Source organism: Amblyomma maculatum, chromosome 1 (assembly GCF_055883805.1).
Source record: "Amblyomma maculatum isolate TAMU_Amacu chromosome 1, ASM5588380v1, whole genome shotgun sequence".
Taxonomy (NCBI): domain Eukaryota; kingdom Metazoa; phylum Arthropoda; class Arachnida; order Ixodida; family Ixodidae; genus Amblyomma; species Amblyomma maculatum.
The window spans coordinates 118372420-118394270 of NC_139344.1; the positions used below are offsets into that span (position 1 = coordinate 118372420).

General features: G+C 47.1%; 1 protein-coding gene across 1 annotated transcript in view; it reads right to left on the reverse strand.

Moving 5' to 3' along the window:
• LOC146203695 (frequenin-1-like) overlaps positions 1-21361 on the reverse strand; it is a 221106-nt gene extending 199745 nt beyond the window's left edge. The window contains exon 1 of the mRNA XM_084588860.1: positions 20980-21361. Within this exon, the coding sequence (XP_084444986.1) occupies positions 20980-21043 (64 nt within the window). The 5' untranslated portion in view covers positions 21044-21361. The remainder of the gene's footprint in view (positions 1-20979) is intronic.
• Between the last annotated feature and the right edge of the window lie 490 nt (positions 21362-21851).

A 21851-nucleotide genomic window follows, 5' to 3' on the forward strand; every position in this document is an offset into this window, starting at 1 on the left:
CTTTTAAAAAAATGTTCCAAGAGCATAACCTTTAAAAATTAGGCGCGAAGGCAGGCAGGCAGGCAAGCACCATTCTTCGCGATGTGATCCAAAAATCGATCACTTTAAAATCAGAGTGCTTGTGCTGCGTGAAAAACCGCGGCTTTCCTCCGGCGCAAAGAAAAAGTAAAATGCTTGAAATGAAATCTCCCAGATGGCACCAAAATAGCTCCGCTTCGCCTGGACAGACTTTCAGTTCCCCTGCCGAAAGCAACGGCGCGTCTTAACGAAAACACGCGTACAACATTTTCTACCCTGTTGCACGGAGTAAAGGATTAGGCCTCGACACAGCCGCCGCCTTAATTATCACGCCCGTTGAATAATGACATCCTGGCGGAAAAGGAACCGAAATGCGAGCACGCTTTCTTGATATCGTTAGTTAATTCAAAATAATAAAAGAAGACACAAGGTAGGTAAAAAAAAGTCTCCATAACTGAACTCCAACTAGCGTTCCTTCTTCGGAACTTGAGACGCAAAACAGGAAAAAATGTACCATTTGTGCAACCAAAAGAAGAAGCTCTCGCTGGTTGGTTTCTTAAATATTTACATGGTGTGCGAACTACAAGTAAAATGTGACAGGTGGGGAAGTTCTAAATTGATTGACAATAGGTAATGGTTCCCACCTCTTTATCTGGTTCGCAAAAAAAAAACAAAAAACTGGCCGCTCAGTCAAGTCGGATCAGAGAAGCATGCGAACTTCTTAGACTTGCCTCAATTGCGGTTTAACGGGTGTGTCTAATTGGTATACTCTCTGAGGAATAATCGCGGGTTCATAGTGAGAGGAAAACTGATGAAAAAACTTTAATTGGTTGCGGTTACTTGCTTTCCCACCTTCTCACATTTTACTAAGTTGGCAACAAAGTCGACTGGCTATGAGAAGGTTGCCAGCAACAGGCGGTTTTAGATTTTCAAAGCAATTTCGTAAAAAACTTTGTCAGACCATCTCTTTCTCTTTTTCTTTTCAGATCTCTAAACTACAGGCCTGTAGCCGTATTGTCATGAAGAAAAAAAAAAAATCACCTATGCAGGGTTGCTCATACACTCTTATCCCTTTGGCTGCCGAAAGGAACAGTTAACAGCTAACTTGAGTAGTATATTTCGAGTCATTTGCGACTGGTATATTTTCCAAGACAATATCGTCACTATCGCCGGAGAGCTTTTAACGATTCCTAAATTAGTGCCGTCATAGCTGGAGGTCACCCTCGTCATGGGCCTTTCTTGCCCTGCCCACCGAACCACGGTGGTGCACTAAAGGTTTTGTTTCCTTTTTTTTTTTAACCAGAAATAAATATTGCGACTCATATTCGCACGTTTGCAAGAATTTAGGAAATAAACCTCTCTAGCTAGTTGAGGAAATACCCCAGAACGGGTCTCTTATTCCGTCATCGAAAGGTGGCAGAAGTGGAGGCTGCTGAGAAAAATCTCTAGAACCCTGCAAGCTGCAAGCATTGTGTGATCCGCACGCGCTTGACTGGCGAAAAGAACATTTTCATACTTCTTACACTAAAATATAAGTTACCTGTTACTTTATGCAGGGTTGCTCTCGGCTACAGTGAGGGGTTAATTTATGAAAGCCTAAATAACACATGTTTTTTGTTTTTGTTTTTAAATAAGCTTCTATTGTCACGCTTTGACGCCAGACGTTGTCAGCCGGCCTTACAGAGCTGTAATTTCAGAAAAACATTATAAGACACACTTTAAACCCCAATAACAATTTTCGGTGAAATGCATTCGATGCAACCAGCAGTCAAATGAGCGGCAACCTTGGCGTCGGTGACAGCGAACCTTGATCTCTGTTTCAAGCAACACAAGTGTAAACTATCGCACCTTTCCGCATTACGGCCGCAACTTTCACCTCCATCCTACTCCGCTCAGGACGCTTCATTATACGAGTTAATGTCGATCGGTAAGCTACTGCTGCGTTGCGCCTCAACCACGACTCCCGGAAGAGGTAAGGCATGCCTTCACTGATAGTGGAAGGCGCACCTTAAACTTGTCTACCGCAATAAGGGCACATATGGCTGCCGTGAAAAAGAATATAATAGAAATGTTATTTATAATGATGGCAACTGCGCCACTGAGCTGAACTAACCTTCTTGGAGCTCGCCTCTATAGCTTGCCCAGAAGACGAGTATGCGTGCTATAGCTCTCAGGCGCGGTCACCTGCAGTACGAAGGCGACGAATGGAGGCACGGAGGCGGCGCCGGTGCTGTGGTACAACGGTTCTCGATTGGTGGTAACGGGACGGTTCCGGTTACCCCGAGCGAGGCTTTTCTTTCTGCTTCTTCTCGGCAACAAACCGTTGCGATTCCACCCTGCCTCGCACACACCGCTGCTCGTAGCCCAAACTGGGTGACCGCGCAGCCGCCGTGACCCGGCAGCGGGCGACAAATCGTACATACGTGCAAGCGGCGAGTGGATTGAACCAGCACTGTTTTGCGGAGCCAGAGCTCAAGCCTGGAGCGAAGACAATACACCTTTGTGCTCGGTCGTCGCGGAGCCTATTGTTTGCGTTCAGAGGTCGCGCCGCGTTTATTCTGCTCGATATATTGCTCCCTACTTCTTGTAATATTCAATGCAAGTACTGCTTTTATCCGTTTTTTTTTTTATCCACGCTATGGTCTTCTAAAAGAAAAAAGCAGCCCACCGTGCATAAATTACACAAGCACTAGCTTACATTTCTCTCTGTGGTTAACTCAACTAATGACTCGTGGCGCAAGTTCTCATTTTTCTTTAGAATTTTCAAGTTCCAGACAGCGCGTCTAAGTTTACTCTTTTGGCTGAGACATTTGAATTTGAACAAATGGCGACTACTCAGTTTTCATAGCTGCCGAAAAAACTTCGCGGAGATGAAATCAATACGTTTGCGAGGGGCATTGTTTTTAGGACCGGTTTGGTTGAATTACATCCGTTGCTTTTGTGCGATTTCAGATTGTTAGCCTTCAAAGCTCTCGGTTTATTAATAGGTCTTAAACATAACAGAATGCAGCGTCGACAAGTATAAAGAGAGGCATAATGTCGGCTTTGGACAGGAAGGAGGAGTAGTCCCACGCATTTTGTTTGTTGTGTTTACTTCGCTCCCTTTTCAGAACGACGTGGCAATACTTAATTGGGAGGAGAGGGGGAAAGAAACGCACATGATGAAGACGGATGGAGGCATACTGAGTTAACGCAAACCCCTACTTCACAAGTGTTTGCTTATTCCGCTCCCCTTCATTAGGACGCCCGTGTCAAGGTTATTTCCTCTCATTCCGCCGGCGTTTCCACTGTTTTTCTTGGCACTTAGCAAAATTCCCGCCGAGCTTCCTCTCGCTCTCTCTGCTCTCTCTTCACTAGTCTCCGTCATCACACTCTACATTCTGTATTCCTCTCTTCCGCGATATAGACGTGTTTTGCTAGTTCCCGCCTAATGTTCTTCAAGATTGATTGCGTTTCTTCTTTGCAGCACCACTTTCCTCTTATTGTGCAAAGGCCCCCGAGGCAGAAAAGAAAAAAAGAAAGCACTCCACTGCAACGCCACGCTTCGTTTTATTTTCTCCACGATCGGTCAGCAGCGTCTACATCTGCAGCAGCGGCCGCGTGCTTCAAATTTTGCCCGTTTCAATCTGAAGACTCCCGCCCGCCCCAAGCACTTGGCCATACTTCCCATTCTCGGTCGGTCAGCATCCGCACCGCGTCTTAATAAAGCGCGCGCAGGGCCCACAGCTTTTCATTCGGCACTCGCACGGCTCACCGGCTCCTCTGTGCACCGCTGTGGCGGACGGCGAAGGACCGCTCCCGTATAACAGGCCGATGGCACAGACTGCTGCTGTCCGTGGTGGGCTCACCGTGAAAGACCAAGAGGGGAATCGAAACCAACGGGCTCTTTCAAAAGTGCACCGAGAAAGGAAAAGTGAGGGGAGGGTGGAGGAGTGAAAGGCGAAAAATAGGAGGATGCCAGTGCGTCGGAAGGAGGAGAGGAGCGCGGTCCCGAGATTCGAAAAAGGATTCAGCGTGACATGCCACGGCACCTGCGTTGCGAAAGCAATTCCACGAGCTCTGCCCGCACTGCACTCTATACCCACTCCTGTGTGGAGGATATGCACTTATTCCAAGATTGCTTATAAATTATTCTTTGTACTTCGGGAAGCATTCAGTCTTCGGAGCTGAAATCTCACAGAGGCGGTATATTTTACCACGTGTGTATAGCTTAATTCTGGGTATGGCCGACGATGTCTGATATCGATTCTTCTTGCGACAGGGACAGCGGATGGCGGAGAGCATAAAAGACTGGCGCCCGTGCGGGAAAATCTAGGTCATTCCAAAAGTGGAGCAAAAGTCGGATAAAGCTACGTGAATAGGGTAATTTCAGTGTGAAAGGCATAGCGATAGAAATACGCCGATAATAACTGCTCCACAGGAATGGTAATCAGAAACGGGAAAGAACAGCATTAAGTAAAAATAAAGCACATTGTTGAGTCGGTGAACTGCAGGGACCGTTCATATTTCCTTTGTTGTCTCTATTGTTCTCACTGTTGGCGAGCGCAAAGTTTTCACGTCCTAAAGCAGTAGGCAACTTGCTCATTTAGTTTGGGTTAGACAGCGTCCATATTTCTTTACACTTGGTAATTTGACCGCTTAATGCGCGAGGAGTGACATAGCTTACAATGAGACATTTAAATGCAATAGCCGGTTAACGAACTTCGAAAGCAGAGGGGGCCCAGAAAACGCCTTTTGTGCTTCTATAGGCGAGAAATAGGCAATCGACTAAAGTGGATAGTGTGACTGGCGGGAGATTTTCGCATACCTTGTAAACGCCTAAATATACAGGCGAAGTAATGATCGAGACGGTTCACCCGTTACCTCGCAACTAATTATTTTTTAGATGAACTCCACAAATTTGCCCGAAACCGAAAAAATCCTAGCGAGCATCCATGTACAGTGCATATTTGGGAAGGTTTTATAAGCAAAATTTAGTGTGTAGAGGGTGCATGTAGCGTCGCGCACTTTGCTTAGCCTTCTGTCCTATGGCGCCTCTTGAATAAAAAATGCGTAACCCCAAAGGTAAAATAATAATCAAACATTTAGCAGTGATTTAGCTTGTTGTTAAGCCAGGAGTTACGCGAGGGAAATCTGCATGGCAACGCTTAGGTTCGGCTCAAAAGTTAAGGCATGGTTTTTGCACATAGTAGTTTACTCTATGATTTCAGCTTTATTTATGCCATGTGGGGATCACTTCACTTATGAGCACCCCTTGCCTCTCGTCGTTGACCATCCTCATTCGGGTGTAGAAGACTTCTAGTGGTATGACATCGTCTCTACGTCGAACTCCGGGGCACACCACCGTCACAGCGCTCGAACGAACCTTCTGTCCTAGCAACTCGCTGTTGTCGTTCGCCTCTACCAACGTACCAAGTTATGTCTTCTTTCTCTTCTTCTTCTTTTACTTCTTTTTTCTTCTTCTTCTACTACTACTTCTTTTTGTTCTTCTTCTACTTCTTCTACATCTTCTACTTCTACTTATTTTTTCTTCTTCTTCTACTACTTCTCCTTCTCCTTCTTCTCACGGACAGGTACGGCGAAATGGCGAGACTGTAGCCAATATAGCTCTCGTTACAAAAAAAAATAAAAAGAAAAAAAAAACAGTTTATTTCGCTTTTTTTTTTTTTTCTGCACACTATTTAGTGCTTGGTGGTATCACAGGCCTTCGTATTCGCATATCGTACGGTGCAATTTTCGTTCTAGTAATACGACACCGCTTATAGAAGCGAGACTGCCATCGTCGAGAGCACAGGTTAGAACTAGAAGAAAGGACGCAGCTCTGGCACGTCATTTCAGATATCCCTGAAGCGCGTAGGCTTGCGAGAAAGAAACGCCCCGACCCCATTTCGTCGATCAGATTACGTCTAGCACAGCGGAGGGGTGTTAGCGGACACCTACGGTGGATTGACCTGTCCACGCTTGCAGTTCCAGGTTGTGCAGCAAGACGAGACGCGCAGTGTGTGCGTTCACCGCGCTGCATGCAATCCGCTAAACGTGCGTGCTAACGCAGTGTGCTGCCGTCGACGGTCAGTCGGCTGCAAATGCTCGCCAGCAGTAAGGTCGCCACAACATGCCCTGGCGTTTCTTTCCGACGCACGTGCAGCTGTCGAAGATTTGTAGCCAGCTCCCGTACATCCCTCGATGCTATTGATCTCGCAGCACGCGCCTTTCCGCCCGCGTCTCTTCTTAAGAGGATGCACCAATAACAACCGTCCCGGCTCCGCCATTATCCGTCTTTTCCAGCAGCGTAATTGAATTTCGTTTCAGAGCTAATTTTGTCATAGGGCCAGCAGACAATATACGCACTTGCATTCGGGAAAGGGGACGCGACGGCGCGGGCGAAGTCTGGAGTGAGGCTTTGATCTCTCGCCGTGCTGCGCTCACTGCGGGCCACGGTGCGCGCGCTTTCGCTGAGACCAAGGTGGAGAACGGCGCACTCGAAAGCCACTTAGAGCCGAGCCAGCCCTCGACGCTGGCGTCTACGGCGAACAACCGGGAGGCCAGCGCCGGAAAAACAAAGCTTAGCGGGAACAAAGCGCGCGGAAATCTCGTTTCTGCCTCTGCTGGCTGCCACTGTCTCGGCCCTCGTTGGCGCAGCAAAGCAGCGTCGCTATAGCCTCTTGTTTCTTTACGGGCGCGTCGTAAAATAAATCCGGCGGCGTGTCCCGCTGCGAACCGGGGCCGGCGCGCAACAAATCGATAACAATCGCCGCGTACCGGCGGCGGCACTGCCCACCGGGCGCTGCACCACTCCGATCCCCCGCGGTGAACAGTGGGCCACGAGCCAGGTGTTTGGCTGTGGCGCTTGAATTATCGCCACAAAAGGTCGGATATATTGGACGACACGGCTTAACCTCCGATAAATAAAACAACTGTCGGCGTTTTTCCCTCCGTCCGATTTCCTTTGTTCCCCCACAGACAGATTGCCGCGCTCTTTCGCGCTGCTGGACCGCACCTCTCGACTCGCGCTACTGGTGGAACAATTTTGACAAAGGGTAGACAAAAATGAGGGGTTGCGAGGTCAGTTTATTGGCCTTTTTTTTTTATTTCTTATGCGGCCGTGGCAGTAGTTGAGCGGGCCCAATACCCAAGAAAAAAGTTTGTCCCATTCTTCGTTAATCCATTGCGCCACTGAAGCAACAAATGTGGCAGTCTTTAATGCGCTCTTATTTATTTTTACAATATTTCTGCTATCTCTCGCCAGGTGACGCTGCTCAGAGGACCCTACCGTTGAGAGAACAGAATCACGCTTACCGCAGCTCATGTTCTTAAAAAGCAAACTACGGAGCGTCCGGTACGGGAGTGTTTCGATAGTTGGAGTATATAATACAAGCAGTCCCACATGTTTTCAACTTGGCATTGAGTAAAAGAAGAAAAAAAATCTTTTCTTTTTTTTTTTAATGTACGATCTCTATTCACTTTTTTTTTTTTTTTTGCCTTTGTTGGCCAATACTGAGGACCGAGGCTGCATACCTTGCCAGTTAACTCCCTACCCGAAAAGGGTCTGTAGTACGTTTAAAATAATAAGTAAATCAGACTTACCTATACAGTGTGCATGTGCATTTGAAGACACCCGTCATCGCTGTGCCCAAAGTCAACGATTCATGCGTTTTGTAACGGCCACACCAGAAGATGCCAGTAATTGAATTTTTTCTAGCATGAACGGGCTCTTACTGCGGTTCGATTTAGTTTTAAACCAAACCTTTATGGTTAGGCTCATTATCTGCTATACTACACTGTAGCGAAAATTTCTTCTTTGTTTTCCTCTTTTTCATTTGTAAAGGCGGTCCCTTCTCTTTATCATCTTCATCTACTAATGACTCGGTTCTTTCAGCTACATGAGAGAAGTTAATGGTGGGCAGACTCTGGTCCCATTCGCCTATTGGTAAAAGAAGACGAACTCCCGCATAGATGACGTAGCATTCGAAGCACGCGTGGAGGCAGGGCCGGCTCGCGCATCTGCTGTTCGGTGCGGCGCCATGATAGCGCAGTACGCCTAGTGCCACCGGTCGTACCCAGGACTGCCAGGACTGCCAGGAATGGAGCCAGAGCTGCAACCGGAGGTCAACCGACCCGTGCTTCTCATCAACCGCGCGGGTCTTTACGTGATCGTTGCAGTACTCGCCGTGTCCATCCTGGGGTGCGTGTGTGTCCTAGGCTACTCATTCACCAACCATGGGAAGCTGAAGAAGAATGCAGAAGAGGTGCGCAAGTTCATCGCGTCCCAGACTAAGGTGATCGACCAGCGCCAGGGCAGCAGTGGTGCCAGCGCGGTCAACGCTAGCTCAACTAACACCACCAAGGCTGCTGAGTCTGCAGGAACCCCAGCCTATCTGCCGAAGGTGGGCCTTGGGGAGCCCATCGGAGCCTCCGGGAGTCAGAGCGCGCGCGACACATATGCTCTAGTGGCCAGGCAGGAGGCGGCGACGGCATCGTCTACCGCGACTACATCAGCCGGCACGACTACATCACCCGGCGCGACTACAACACCCGGCGCGACTACAACACCCGGCGCGACTACAACACCCGGCGCGACTGCAACACCCGGCGCGACTGCAACACCCGGCGCGACTACAACACCTGGCGCGACGACATCGTCCGGCACGAAGGCATCATCCGGCACTACGGCATCATCCAGTATGACGGCATCGTCCACCACGACGGCAAGTGAGCAGCGCCAGGACGTGGACACCGCCAATATCATCAAGACGCTGGCCGCAGAGAACATGGCCGTAGCAGCGAATGCGCCGACAGTGTATCCTGTCGTGGCTGCAAACGTGAATGCAAATGCTACGGAGAGCAACTTCACCGGCACTTCGTGAGTCACCAAGCCCGCACTTCTTTGTTCGTGATCAAGACACTGCTTTCACAACTCCTAGGTGAATGTGCTCTTGATTACGTGCCGGTGCGGCTTTTTGCTGTGGATCAGGGAGTGACGCGTTAGTGTAGAGGAAAGACTGTCTTTTGTGCCAGGGTCAAAAACTCGTGCGTCGCCTTTTTTTTTTTTTTCTCTCTCTCTCTCTTGGACACTGCTTGGGACAGAGGCCACAGATGTGGGGTTGCATTCCACCATGATTAGACAGGAGCTTCCACAGCCTGCAGGAGCGCAAACCTGGCGGCCGAATGGGGCTGGCTTTTTCGACTCATGTACAGGCTTGGCATTGTATCTACTCCCAAGGCGTGTGCGGAGGTAGTTTCCTGTTTTGCTCTTGACTATATTGCCCCCCCTTTTTTTTTTTTTTTTTATGTAGCTTCCCGCGTGATTTGTCGTGTCCTTTGACTTGTGCCCGTCCTCGCGTGATCTTTCAGTGGCCAATAAAGTGTGACCTGCCAGAACCAAATTTATTGCCGTTGTCGTCTCCCTTACTACCTCACATGACCACAAAGACATATAGATGTTTTTTTTTTTTTTTATTCCGCCTGACTCCTCCAGCCGTAATGGTGCAGTGTCCTAGTGAAAAAAATCGTACGAGTCACAATAACCTCATACAAATTTCTCATACTAAACTCATACAAATGTCATACAATCTCGTACATTTCTCATGTGTTGAATGAGATTTGTATGATATATGAGATTTGTACGCGTTTAGTATGGAAATTTGTATGAGGGTATTATGACTCATAGAGGTTTTTCCACTCGGGTGGTTAGGGCGCTATACCACTATTCTGAAGGATGCGGGATCGAATCCCGGCTGCGGCTGCCATTTTTCGATGGAGGCGAAAAGCAAGGTGCCCGTGCGCGGTGCGATGTCGGTGCACGTTACAGAATCCCCTGCAGGTTGCCCAATTTTACGAAGCCCTCCACTACGGCGTCTCTCAGAGCCTGAGTCGCTTTGGGGCGTTAAACTCCACAAAACAAACCGTCTTTCTCATTTGTGTCCAAAGTGTACAAGCTTTTGCGTTTTTATTAAATGAGCCATATCCAGGACCAAATTACTGTACGGCGATGACACATCTTTCTTTTGCTGAATCTATGAGGGTGAAGGAGTCCCGTGACGCCTAGAAAATATTCGTGCAAATCCTATTTTAAATAAGTAAGACAAATACTTTCGAGAGCGCCGGCTTAGTCACCTTGAGCTTCATAACTCAGACTTTTGAATGCGGTTTTATTTATTCCATTTTTAGCACTAGTTTCCCATTTAGGTCGAAAAATATCAAGTGATGGGTGGAAGAGCTTCCGAAGAACTGATTCCTGCACGCGACTGTCCCATAGCTGTCTGCAAACCTCAAGGGCACCACAGACTGGTCTAGGTAAACGAAGATGTTGAAGGCATCTTGAAGGGGGGGATCACAGGAGGTGAGTCATAAAAAGCAGCGATGACGGTGGAGGGAAAGGGCAGGCAGGGGACTGGAATGCTGCGTGGCACTTTGTGAGGCAATGTTGTATATTTGTGGAGATATGTACCGATACAAATTAAGTTTCTCAGTATTGTGCAGAAGAAGAAGAAGCAGGTGTGCGAAGTAGAAGAAGAAGCGGTGCGTCCGGCCCCGAGCGCTGCACCTGGGATCAAATTGTAGGCGCCGATGACCTCGGATCGGCGAGGCTAGTAAAGCTTTCGCCTAAAAAAAAAAAAAAAAAAAATACTCGTATTCCAACGGCTTTTTCTTAGTTTCTGTACAGCTCTCTGAATGTACCAATATACAGAGGACCCCTAAGGCGAAGTAGATATATAACAAAGGAGTAATTACTCATCACCCAAAGAGCCGCCACACTGCTAGGCTTTCTCAGGAACTTCGTTGCGGAAAAATTCGTCCTGATGTCTCCGGCTCGTGCGGCCTGGACGATTTTTTTAATAGTTGCTTCTTATTACTGCTTTCAAGTACTGCAGACAGGTTCTTCTTGTTGGGTAACAAATTAGTCTTGTTGGATGACTGTTCCCTTCTGCATGTGTTAGAAGCCCATCAGCAAAAGCTCATCACAAAAATCAATTATGATTCAAGGAAGTTGAAGTGTTATTAGAGTTGCGCAGACGGAAGCTACTGGTGAACTTAAGCGTCAAGGGATATGCCTTAAAAGCGGTGTGGGATTCTATTCATGATTACATAATTTCAACAGGTAGATTCCTATGCTAGCTATGAATTCATTACTTTTTCTTTTCCTTTTTATTTTTTCCAAATTCTAGTTAAACATCCGTATTTATCTGAATACTCCAGTCCTTGAACATATATATTTACAATCTACTATGCACCCTGGCCAGTCCCCCACCGTGAGTATGTGCCATTTTGTCTGAGTTCATCATCATCATCATCATTATTGGCATTGTTGGGTTGTTCCAAGCTTATTTTCACCTATACATACAGTGACGCTCAGCGGGATCTACTATGCAAAAGTAACATTAATCAGGTAAGGCCGATGGCATCCCGATGGATTCGCGAAAGGGTATAGAGCTTATTCACGTGACGTCATTGCTGTTTTACTGGCAACAATAGCACGCACTACGCAACATAAGAGAGGGTGAAAGAAAGAGAGAGAGAGAGAGAGAGAGAGAGAGAGAGAGAGAGAGAGAGAGAGGGGGGGGGGGGGGGGGGGGGCCTACGGCGAATCACGGTACGGCGTCGGTGAAATCCGCGCTTTGGTTGGACGGCGTTCCAAACGGCGTCTCAAGTGTCCGGCAAATGAGCGGCGCGCAGCAGGGAGGAGGAGGAAGAGTTTCGAACCGCCCAACGTTATGGCGTCTCCGCAATACAGGGTTGCCACAACGGCCGCCTGCTAAACATGATAGTGAATAGGGCCTATAGCGGCACAAATACCGCGACAGCCGCTCCGAATTTTCGCGCTGTGGCCACGAAACGTCACTAATGAATGATTTTATCTTCCTCTAATGTCAACCGCAAAAAAAGAAAAAGACGAAAAGGAAAAATAGAAAATAGTGAGACTAGTTCTAGTCTTGCGTTCTGACAATCTGATTTCGCCACCTCTTGCACGGAGCGCTTCGCTCATCTGTTCGCAAAACAAGAGAAGAGAGAAAGGTAAAGTGAAAAACTGTTGCCCCATCCCATCGATGCGCTCACAGAATCGTTTGATTTGGCTCCCTGGTGCTTTACACCAGCGGGCGCGTCGCGGAATCCACTCCAACGCACTGTCCTTCTTCAATGAAAAATAAAAAAGAAAAGCAGTAGGTGCGTAACAAGAAAAAGAGATGCAACTCCCGTCTGTTATCGCCTTGACATGCAATAGAGCTAAAGGACCATATATATATATATATATATATATATATATATATATATATATATATATATATATATATATATATATATATATATAAGGACCCGTGGCATTATGAGCGTGAACGCTGATTATTCAGAGGCCTCAGCAAAATTCTGAAAGTAATGAAGTCGCCTCTGCTCCATCTATGGTGGCAGTCCCATCCATTTTTGTTGTCGTTGCTTCACGGGTTATGATATCTGTTCAGCACGTCACCTGACCGATGCACAACGCAAATCTAGCATGGGCTGCAGCTGATGGAGTAGGCCTACTGTTTTCAGATCCACACATTTACTGGATCGGCCAAGCCTCACGGGGCCTTTTCGTCTTCCCTTCGTACGGGTTTTTGACAAATTTTCGCTGATATTCAGGTCCCTAAAGCAATGCCGTTCTACTTCGGGCATCCCGTAAAAAAACATCCGGCCATACCCTACTGAAAAATCTGTAAGGGGCAATAACCTCACATTTTCTCACACAATCTCACTCAATTCACATAAGAAATCACGTACAAGTCGCATACAATTGCATAAGTTCTCATAGTTTCTTGTACATTATCATAAATTATGTACGATATTTTATGATAATGATGTGTACCTTATGAGACTCTATGCGATTAAATGAGATTTTATGAGGTTATTGCCCCGTAGAACTTTTGGTTTTTCAGTAGGGTATTACCTCGCTTGCCAAGCACATCAGCGAACATAAAGTTTGGCCGTTGAATATGGTAAGTGGTCTTTTCTCACCAGCATGATTAGACCCAAAAGTGTCGGAACGGCGGGCGGTCAGCTTTTCTAAAATTCGAAGAAAGGATACATTCTCATCAGCGTGCCTTTAACTTTTTTTTTTTTTTTTGCTTATGGTTTGACAGCTGGAAAAACAGAACCACACCAGCGAATCATGTTTTCCCCTTCGTTAAAAGCGTACGAAACTGCCCGCCAATTTGGGACTCTGAGAGGCGGCTTGAAGCTTTTGAAAACGGCCAGCCGTCCTCTATGGACGTTAGGTCCCGTTTGGCGCGCCTTGTCAAAGTGAAGCCGAAACGAAACATTTAGTGAACGGTTCTGTCCAGCGGGGCGCGCCTTGCACTTTATGCCGTTGGCCCTGCATGCACGCGAAGCAGTGAATGCAGATCACAACCCGATGCGCAGAATGCAACGCTTAGCGGTCAAACAAAAAGCTGTGCCCGCGCAGACGTGACACCACGCGAAGTTCTGTACATGGCATCCTGCTGCTGCCAGCTGCTGCGCCGCCAACTTAGCGGCTGAGGCACGGCTTAAAACGACCGGGGCGTAACGCCGGGAGCGTAAAACACTTCCGCCTGTCGCCTCCAACGCCGCCTGTCTCTGTTGGAAATCATTGCGTTTAGGCGCGCCAGCTTTTCGGACGTTGCCAGCAGCTGCTCGGAAAGAATTGTGCCCCCTTGTTAATTCTGCTACCTTTTTGCTCCGCGTAATTCCGCGCAAACAAGAATAAAAGTTCCGCGACGGAGCGCGAGATGCTACATTTCCCCTCCGCTTCCCGACGAGCACCTTTTCCCTCAAACTCGCGCGCCACAGGGGCCGCAATAATGAACACCGGCACGTTAACTGAAACACGAGGGAGCCTTTTTATTTCTTTTTCACTGCGCCGTCTGTGCCAGCCAGGTTTTGCTGAGTTTACGACGACGATTTCATGTGATGGTAGTAGCAGTACTACCAGCAGGGCAATTCTATTGCAGTGTAGTAGTATCAGAAGCACTAGCGGGTCTGTCGCAACAGACAACTTAATAACGCCACAAATGCCCGACTATGTTAGGTGACCACATTCCACCCAATGAGAATGCAGCATTGCCCCGGTGGGTGGCCTATGAGAATGTGTTATCCGCGGTCACGAGATCCAGGTGCGCGTGTCCTGTGGAGATAATCGATAATCGATTGACATAATAAAGTGAGATAATCGATTGAACAGTACGATATTATAACATACGGTTCACACATTTAGGTAACTGTTCTTTCAGCGCGGCGCGACGCCTACGCCCTCCGTTGTTCGATTTTTTGTCGTCATACATTTGCCCGGATGATAACAAAAACATGCTAGCCTCCATTATTATAACAGTCGACTCTAGAGTGTTTTGTTACCATCCAGGTACAAGCTCAACGACAAGAAGTTAGAAAACTCGAGAGCGCCGCCTTTTACTTACTTTTGTGACATTACAAATCTCTAAAATTGTATCCTCCAATAAGGGGATAGTTCAAGGGTTGTGTTGGGTTGTATTTAATGGTGAATAAGTAATTGAGGCTATCATGCGCCAAAAACGAGGTTAAGGACAGTTTAAGCACCAAATAAACCGCAAAAAAACCTATTTCACGTGTTCAGTTAATGAGTAAGCTTGCCGCTTTGCGTCACTTCCTTTTTTATTCGCGCAGTTGAGCTTGCTTAGTCGGACAGTGCTCCGATCATTACGGTATCGGTGCAGGTCTCGTGTTTTTAAACGAGACAAATTTAAGGAAGAGATGATCTTTAGAAAGCACATTGGCAGACCACGAAACCACCTTGGTTTCATGAGTAACAGCCTCTTTAGCACACTGTAAAAAATAAAACAAGCCTTAGTTTCGGACGAGTGGTGCATTTTTCAAGCTTTGGCAAGGATTTAATGGGTATACTGCGTAGATGACGGGCTATTGTTTTTTTTTTTTTTTCATTATCGAAGAGAGCGCGTTTCATGCCGTGGTGTTAATCCGGATGACAAAAGGCATATCGGGCAACACACACTCTCGTTTTTGAAAATATAAGTTGCATGCCAGCGCTGGTTCCTGCAGGAATTCCACACGTGTACTTTAGAACCGGGGCATGTTTGCAAGATGGAGGACACGCAAGCGCCTTACTCAAGCACAAAACAGAACAGAATTCGATGTCCTAGTTGAAGCTTTCGTTACCCAATGTATATGTAGGAGTCTGCCAACGTAAAGTAGACCTCGAAAAAGGAAGCAATAACTCTTTAATATGCACAAGAGCGCCGCAAGCAACCTTAAAAAAAAATCTCGACCCTCGCTACTGAAGAAAAACAAAGAAAATTTCCTCTCCGGGGAACAAACCCTGAACCATAGGTCTCACCGGGTCACTCGATCTACTTAGTTAATACGAATGGCTAGAAAGTGGGAGGCTGAGCCCCGCACTAGGGAGCATTTTTCAACTGCGAAGTTTCTGAGAAAGCGGTACAACGCTCGTTTGGCTGCGCTCTGCCAGATACTGATGAGGGAATACCTAAAGGATCGCACATAGAGCCGCACCATTAGTTTCTACTCATCCAGGATCACGAAAATGTGACCAGCAGTCGCGAAATGCTTTTGGAATGATAAAACAGCGGCCACCGAATACAAGCGTTGATTCGGCAACCAGGCCCAACTTGTGCGATCTCATGTCGGGGTAAACTATTTCTCTGGTCTACCCTTAGGTTTGTCCATAGCAATTACCGACTCTCTAAAAACCATTCGTGCTTGGCAAATCCTCTCAATGAAATACACACTTTTTTCCTTGCATTTACTTTTTTTTTCTCAGGTAACCAAGAAAAACTTTCTTGCATCCCAATTTGACCTTTTAGTCCAGCCCAACCGTTCAGCGAATACACCCAAATGACAAGGACAAAATTATACTGGGGTGCTTGAATCGCAAGAGGTAGTCGCTTCTCTCTTCCGTGCGCCAGCCGGTCAGTATTGTGTCGGGCAAGCAGCAGTCGCTCAAAAATCACGCACTCGCAATATTTTTTTTCCCTCACTTCAGTCATATTTGCTTTGGTTTTATACGGTTCAACGTCCCTAAGTGGCTATCAGGGACGCCGTAACGGGGCTCCGGATAATATCGATCCCCTGGGGTTCTTTGACTTGGACCGACATCGTACAGTACACGGCCCCTTACTTTTAGTCTCCATCGAGAAGCGGCTGCCGCGGCCGGGATCGAACTCGCGTCATCGGGCTCAGCACTTGCGCTCCCTAACTACTGAGCGCTGCGGGGGGCCTCACTCGCATTTGTATTGGTAAGATGTAAAATATGCATGGCATAGTGATTGAACTAACAAGCAGCGTTCGAAGTTCGTCGTCAGTGACAGTGCTCAATGATAATAATAATCAATTCATCAGTAATAATAATAATAATAATAATAATAATAATAATAATAATAATAATAATAATAATAATAATAATAATAATAATAATAATAATAATAATAATAATAATAATAATAATAATAATATATCTTATTCGTCAGTTAATATAATAATTCAGTGATAGTAAGCATGTATAGTGGATAACTGTACACGTAAAGCGGTACCACGCGATTAGAAGCCGATGATGTGCTGACCATTGAATACGGCTCATCTGCGCTGCCACGCTGCAGGCGAGGAATGCGTCACATTTTAAGTAGTTTGATTTTTAGTTACCTCCGGGCAGAATTTTGTGAAGTAATTGGTTTGCAAAAATGAAAAATAATTTCTGCCGCCCCCTGCTACGCTTTCCTTCCCTTGGAATCCAGTTTGTTACCCTAAGCGACCATCGGTTATCCTCTCTTCGCACTGCATGTCCTGCCCATGCCAATTTCTTGTTCTTAATTTCCACTAGAATGTCGGTAACTTGAGTTATTTCTCTGACCCACTCTGCACGCTTCCTGTCTCTTAATGTTACCCCTACCATTTTTCGTTCCATAGCTCTCTGGGTTGTCCTCAACTTAAGTAGAACTCTCTTGATTAGCCTCCACGTTTCAGCCCCATAGATGAGTACAGGTAAGATGCAACTGTTATATACTTTCCTCTTGAGCGATACCGGTAAGCTGCTAGTCATAATCTGTGAGTGCTTGCCAAATGCGCTCCATCCCAATCTTATTCTTCTTGTTATTTCTTTTTCATGGTCCGGATCTGCGGTTACTACCTGTCCTAAGTAGACATATTCGCCCACTACTTCCAGTAATTCGCTACCTAATGTAAACTGCTGTTTCATCCCTGAGGCTGTTGAACATTACCTTAGTCTTCTGCATATTGATTTTCAAGCCTACCTTTCTACTTTTCCTGTCTAAGTCACCAATCATTATTTACAGTTCATCCCCAGAGTTGCTTAGCAAGACAATGTCATCAGCAAATCGCAGATTTCTGAGGTATTCTCCATCTACCCTTATCCCTAACTGCTCCCATTCCAAGCCTCTGAATACTTCCTCTAAGCAAGCTGTGAATAGTACTGGGGAGATTGTGTCTCCTTGCCTAACACCTTTCTTTATGGGAAATTTGTTACTTTCTTTGTGCAAACTATGGTTGCTGTGCAGCCACTATATCTTCCAGCACCTTCACGTACGGCTCGTCTACCCCCTGATTTCGCAATGCCTGCATCACCGCCGAGGTTTCAACTGAGTCAAATGCTTTTTCGTAATCAATGAATGCTATGTATAAGGGCTGGTTATATTCCGAGCATTTTTCTATCACCTGATTGATGGTATGGATATGATCGATAGTAGAGTACAGTTTCCGAAAACCTGCTTGATCCTTTGCTTGATTGCAGTCTAAGGTTGTCCTGATTCTATTAGCGATTACCTTAGTAAATACCTTATACATAACAGACAGTAAGCTGATTGGTCTGTAATTTTTAAGGTCCTTAGAGTCAACTTTCTTATGAATGAGGATAATGTTTGCATTCTTCCATGGTTCCGGTACCGTCGCCGACACCAGGCACTGCGTATACAGAGTGGCCAGTTTTTCTAACACGATATTCCCCCCGTCCTTCAGCTGATTTCCCCCTTTTCCTATTTTCTAATGCTTTCTTGACCTCGTCCTTCGTCACTGGTGGAACGTCTGACTGTTTTTCTCTACCGCCAATCTCGTTACGGTCCTGACTTCTTTGGCTACTGTAGAGATCTGTATAGAACTCCTCGGCTACTTTGACTATCTTGTCCATATTCGTGATGACGTTGCCCGCCTTGTCGCTTATCGCATACATCTGGTTTTTGCCTATGTCCAATTTCTTCTTTACCGCTTTAAGGCTTCCCTCGTTCTTTACAGCATGCTCAATTTTATCCATGTTATACTTCCTTATATCTGCCACCTTGAGCTTATTGATTAGCTTTGATATCTCGGCCAATCGGATCTGGTCTGTTGGATTGGAAGCTTTCATACTCTGGCGTTTCTTAATCAAATCTTTCGTCTCCTTAGACAGCTTACCGGTATCCTCTCTAACTATCCTACCGCCTACTTCTACCGCCTACTTCTACCGCACATTCAGTAATGATATCTCTGAAATTATTGTTGATTGCTTCTAGGGTAATGTCGCCATCCTCGTTTAGAGCTGAATATCTATTCTGTAGGGAGATCCTGAACTCTTCTGCCCTCTCCCTCACCGCTAATTCGTTGACGGTTTTCTTTCTTACTAATCTGTTGCGTTCCTTCTACAGATTTAGGCTAATTCGGGACCTCACCATCCTGTGGTTACTGCATCGCACTTTCCCGATTACCTCTACAGCTTGCATAATGGCGGGGGTTGAACACATTATGAAATCAATTTCATTTTTAGTCTCCCCGTTAGGACTTTTCCATGTCTATTTCCGGTTCTTCCGTTTGCTGAATAAGGTATTCATGATTCTTAAGTTATTGCGCTCTGCAAACGCAACCAGTAACTCCCCCCTGCTATTCCTAGAACCAATGCCATAGTCACCTACTGCCTGGTCTCCTGCCTGCTTTTTCCCTACCTTGGCATTGAAGTCGCCCATTAGTACGGTATACTGCGTCTTCACTTTTCGCATTGCCGATTCTACATCTTCGTAGAAGCTTTCAACTGCCTGGTCATCATAACTGCATGTGGGTGCATAGGCCGGTACAACCTTCAGTTTATATCGCTTATTAAGCCTAATTACGATGCCTGCCCACCCTCTCATTAATACTATAGAATTCATCTATATTACCCGATATATACTTATTGACAAGGAAACCTACTCCTAGTTGTCGCCTCTCTGGTAAACCACGATAACACAGTACATGCCTATCCTTCAGTACAGTATGTGCCTCATTCGGCCTCCTAACCTCACTAAGCCCTCCCATTTCATACCCTCTAGCACATGAATTATACAAAGCACTTACAAACTGTGTCAAAACTATCCTTATCTATATTTAAAGATATGACTTTATATACCCGTGGAAATGAAAAAAAATCTAAAGGATTTATTTATTCCTTGTTATTGGGGTGGGGTACCTCATTTGCAAAGTAATCTGAAATCAGTGTGAATACGTTTTGAATAGCTAATCTATTTTTAGCGATACCGTACGCAGTGCCACTAGAAGCAGATCCTTGTGCATCAGCGTTCTACCTCAAGACGACGTGTCTCTTTGCTCCGGCAGCGACCACGTGTCTCTGATAATTAGTCTCACATATGACATTTGCCAGGCAGTCTGTACTATGGAGTAACAGGCTAAAACCTGTACACATATATTCCGTCTCTAATTTTCCTCTGACCCACTTATACGCCGCCAAACCACCTTTATGAAAATAAATGCGCATATTGATTCGATTGTCAGATGACAGAACGTCCTGTACCGCAACAGTAAAATTGAGCAAAGTGCCCTGGTTTATTTTTCGTAGGATATAAATTTGAGCGTTAACAGCACAATACAACGAAAAAACCTCCGGGCACTAGAATCCCTTGAAATTCACCTCATACCTAGTACACGCATAAACAGCCTGTCGCGACGGTGAAATAACAAATAGAAAATTTCATTCCCCACTGATCTGCTGACGTGTTTAGCATACCTGGATGAATACAGTAACACTGCAGACAGCGCACTTCAGAATGCAGTTCACTGCGTGCTGCATCAGGAAGAGTGAATTTCATCCGACTTGTTTCAGCCTAATACGATAGCCTCACAGGAAGTAAATAGCCTCTTTCACGTAACAAGAAACGTGAATGTGTCCTTGTTGGTATTACCTGACGTATGTGGGTGTGCTTGCCCACTTTCTTTCTTATAAAGGAGAGGAGACTTTGCAGCGACAACTGAACTACCGCACTACTCGTTGTCCGCGTCACAGCGGGGTCCACTCAAACAGAGGGACCTAAATGGAGCCGCAGAATCGCTCATCAGTGGGAAGCAAAGGAGCAGTGAGGAGGCGCCGCTGTGTGAGCAACGAATGCAGCTTTTGCTCGCCCAGCTGTCAATGACGTACAGCGCTGTGCTTGTAAAGCTACACCCCTATGCGCACGCCTCTGCCAAGCTGCCTCCACGAGCTGATGTAACCAAACTAACTGCGATCGCTCGCGGCCTCATCCGAACGTCACAGAATCGTTCTCTGGATGTAAGCTGCAGCCATGGCATTTGGTAGAGCGCTAAACCAGTTCTTGTTGCTGGTGTATGATGCTTCGTCGTTCAATATCTCACCAATGACAGCTGCATCGTCGGGGGTAAATTTTCAAAACCTCAGGTTGACAGTGAGCTTTCCTCCACGTTATTCATTCTCTCGAGAGCCGACCGCGATCTTGAGTTAGTAGCCCCGTTACAGAAGCTGTGGGCACCATTAGCCGCACCTTTTCGCTTCTTGACCGTAGGCGGAGCACCGGACCGCGCGCGTCGGACATCGGGTCCCGTGTGAGCCAGTATTCCGCGTCGATTCGCACAGAAGGCCTTCGAGCCGGCGTTCATGTGCGGATCGACACAGATGGGTGCGTGAGCCATGCACGCTTGCATCCCTGCGGCGGAGAGCTGGACATTACTCACAGTATGTTTCCTTGGCGAGCCGGGCGACCACTTCTCCTTTGAGCTTGCTGTTCTTCTTGCCCATGGCCGGCCTCTTCGCGCTTGAAGGCGGGCAGAGAGACGATGCTCGACGATCGTGAACGACTCCAGCCGCCGCTGCGGAGTCACGGCCGGGCTATCCGACGGCTTCTCCCCTCCCGGTGCTGTTTCACCTTCGGTCGCCGCGGCAGGCGCAGGGCCGCATTGCCCGACCAGAACAGAAGCCGGCCGCTGAGGGACTGAGTTGATTGAGTGTCTATCGCGCGGGCGAGCTCAAATGCGCCGGCAGCGACTGCAACGACGAGCAGACGAGTATGTGGAGGGGGCGGACACCAGCAGCTACGGTGCGCGCCAGCGCCGACTGCCGCCGTGTGCGGGAGCGAAAACCTCGGCGGAGGCGGCGCGCGTAACCGGGCCGCCGATGCTGCGGCTGCTGCTGCTGCTTTGGGCGCGGACGCTCTCCCCCGTCCAATCTAATCGCGGAGAGAGAGCGGAGCGAAACGGAAGAACGGAATAAAAAATCATGTATTCTTTCTCTGTCCTTTCTTTCTTTTTTTTATGGGGCATTCGACGGCGCTACGCAAATGCGCCGCCAGGCGAAGCCTTGGCGCTCCCGCCGCGAAGTCCTCTTAGCGCAGCTGCGCAGTCGCCATCTCTCGCCGGCGATTACTGGCACAATAGAGAAGCATGGATGGAGAGAGAGACAGCAAAAAGAAAAAAAAAAAAAGAAAGATGGGGTGGGGGAGGGGAAGAGAGGGGATGTTGCGCGTCGCGCTAATAACGGGAGCCGCTGCGGCAATGCTTTTCGAGAGGTTTCCGCGCCTCCGTTCAATGCTCGAGAAACCGCGTGGGGA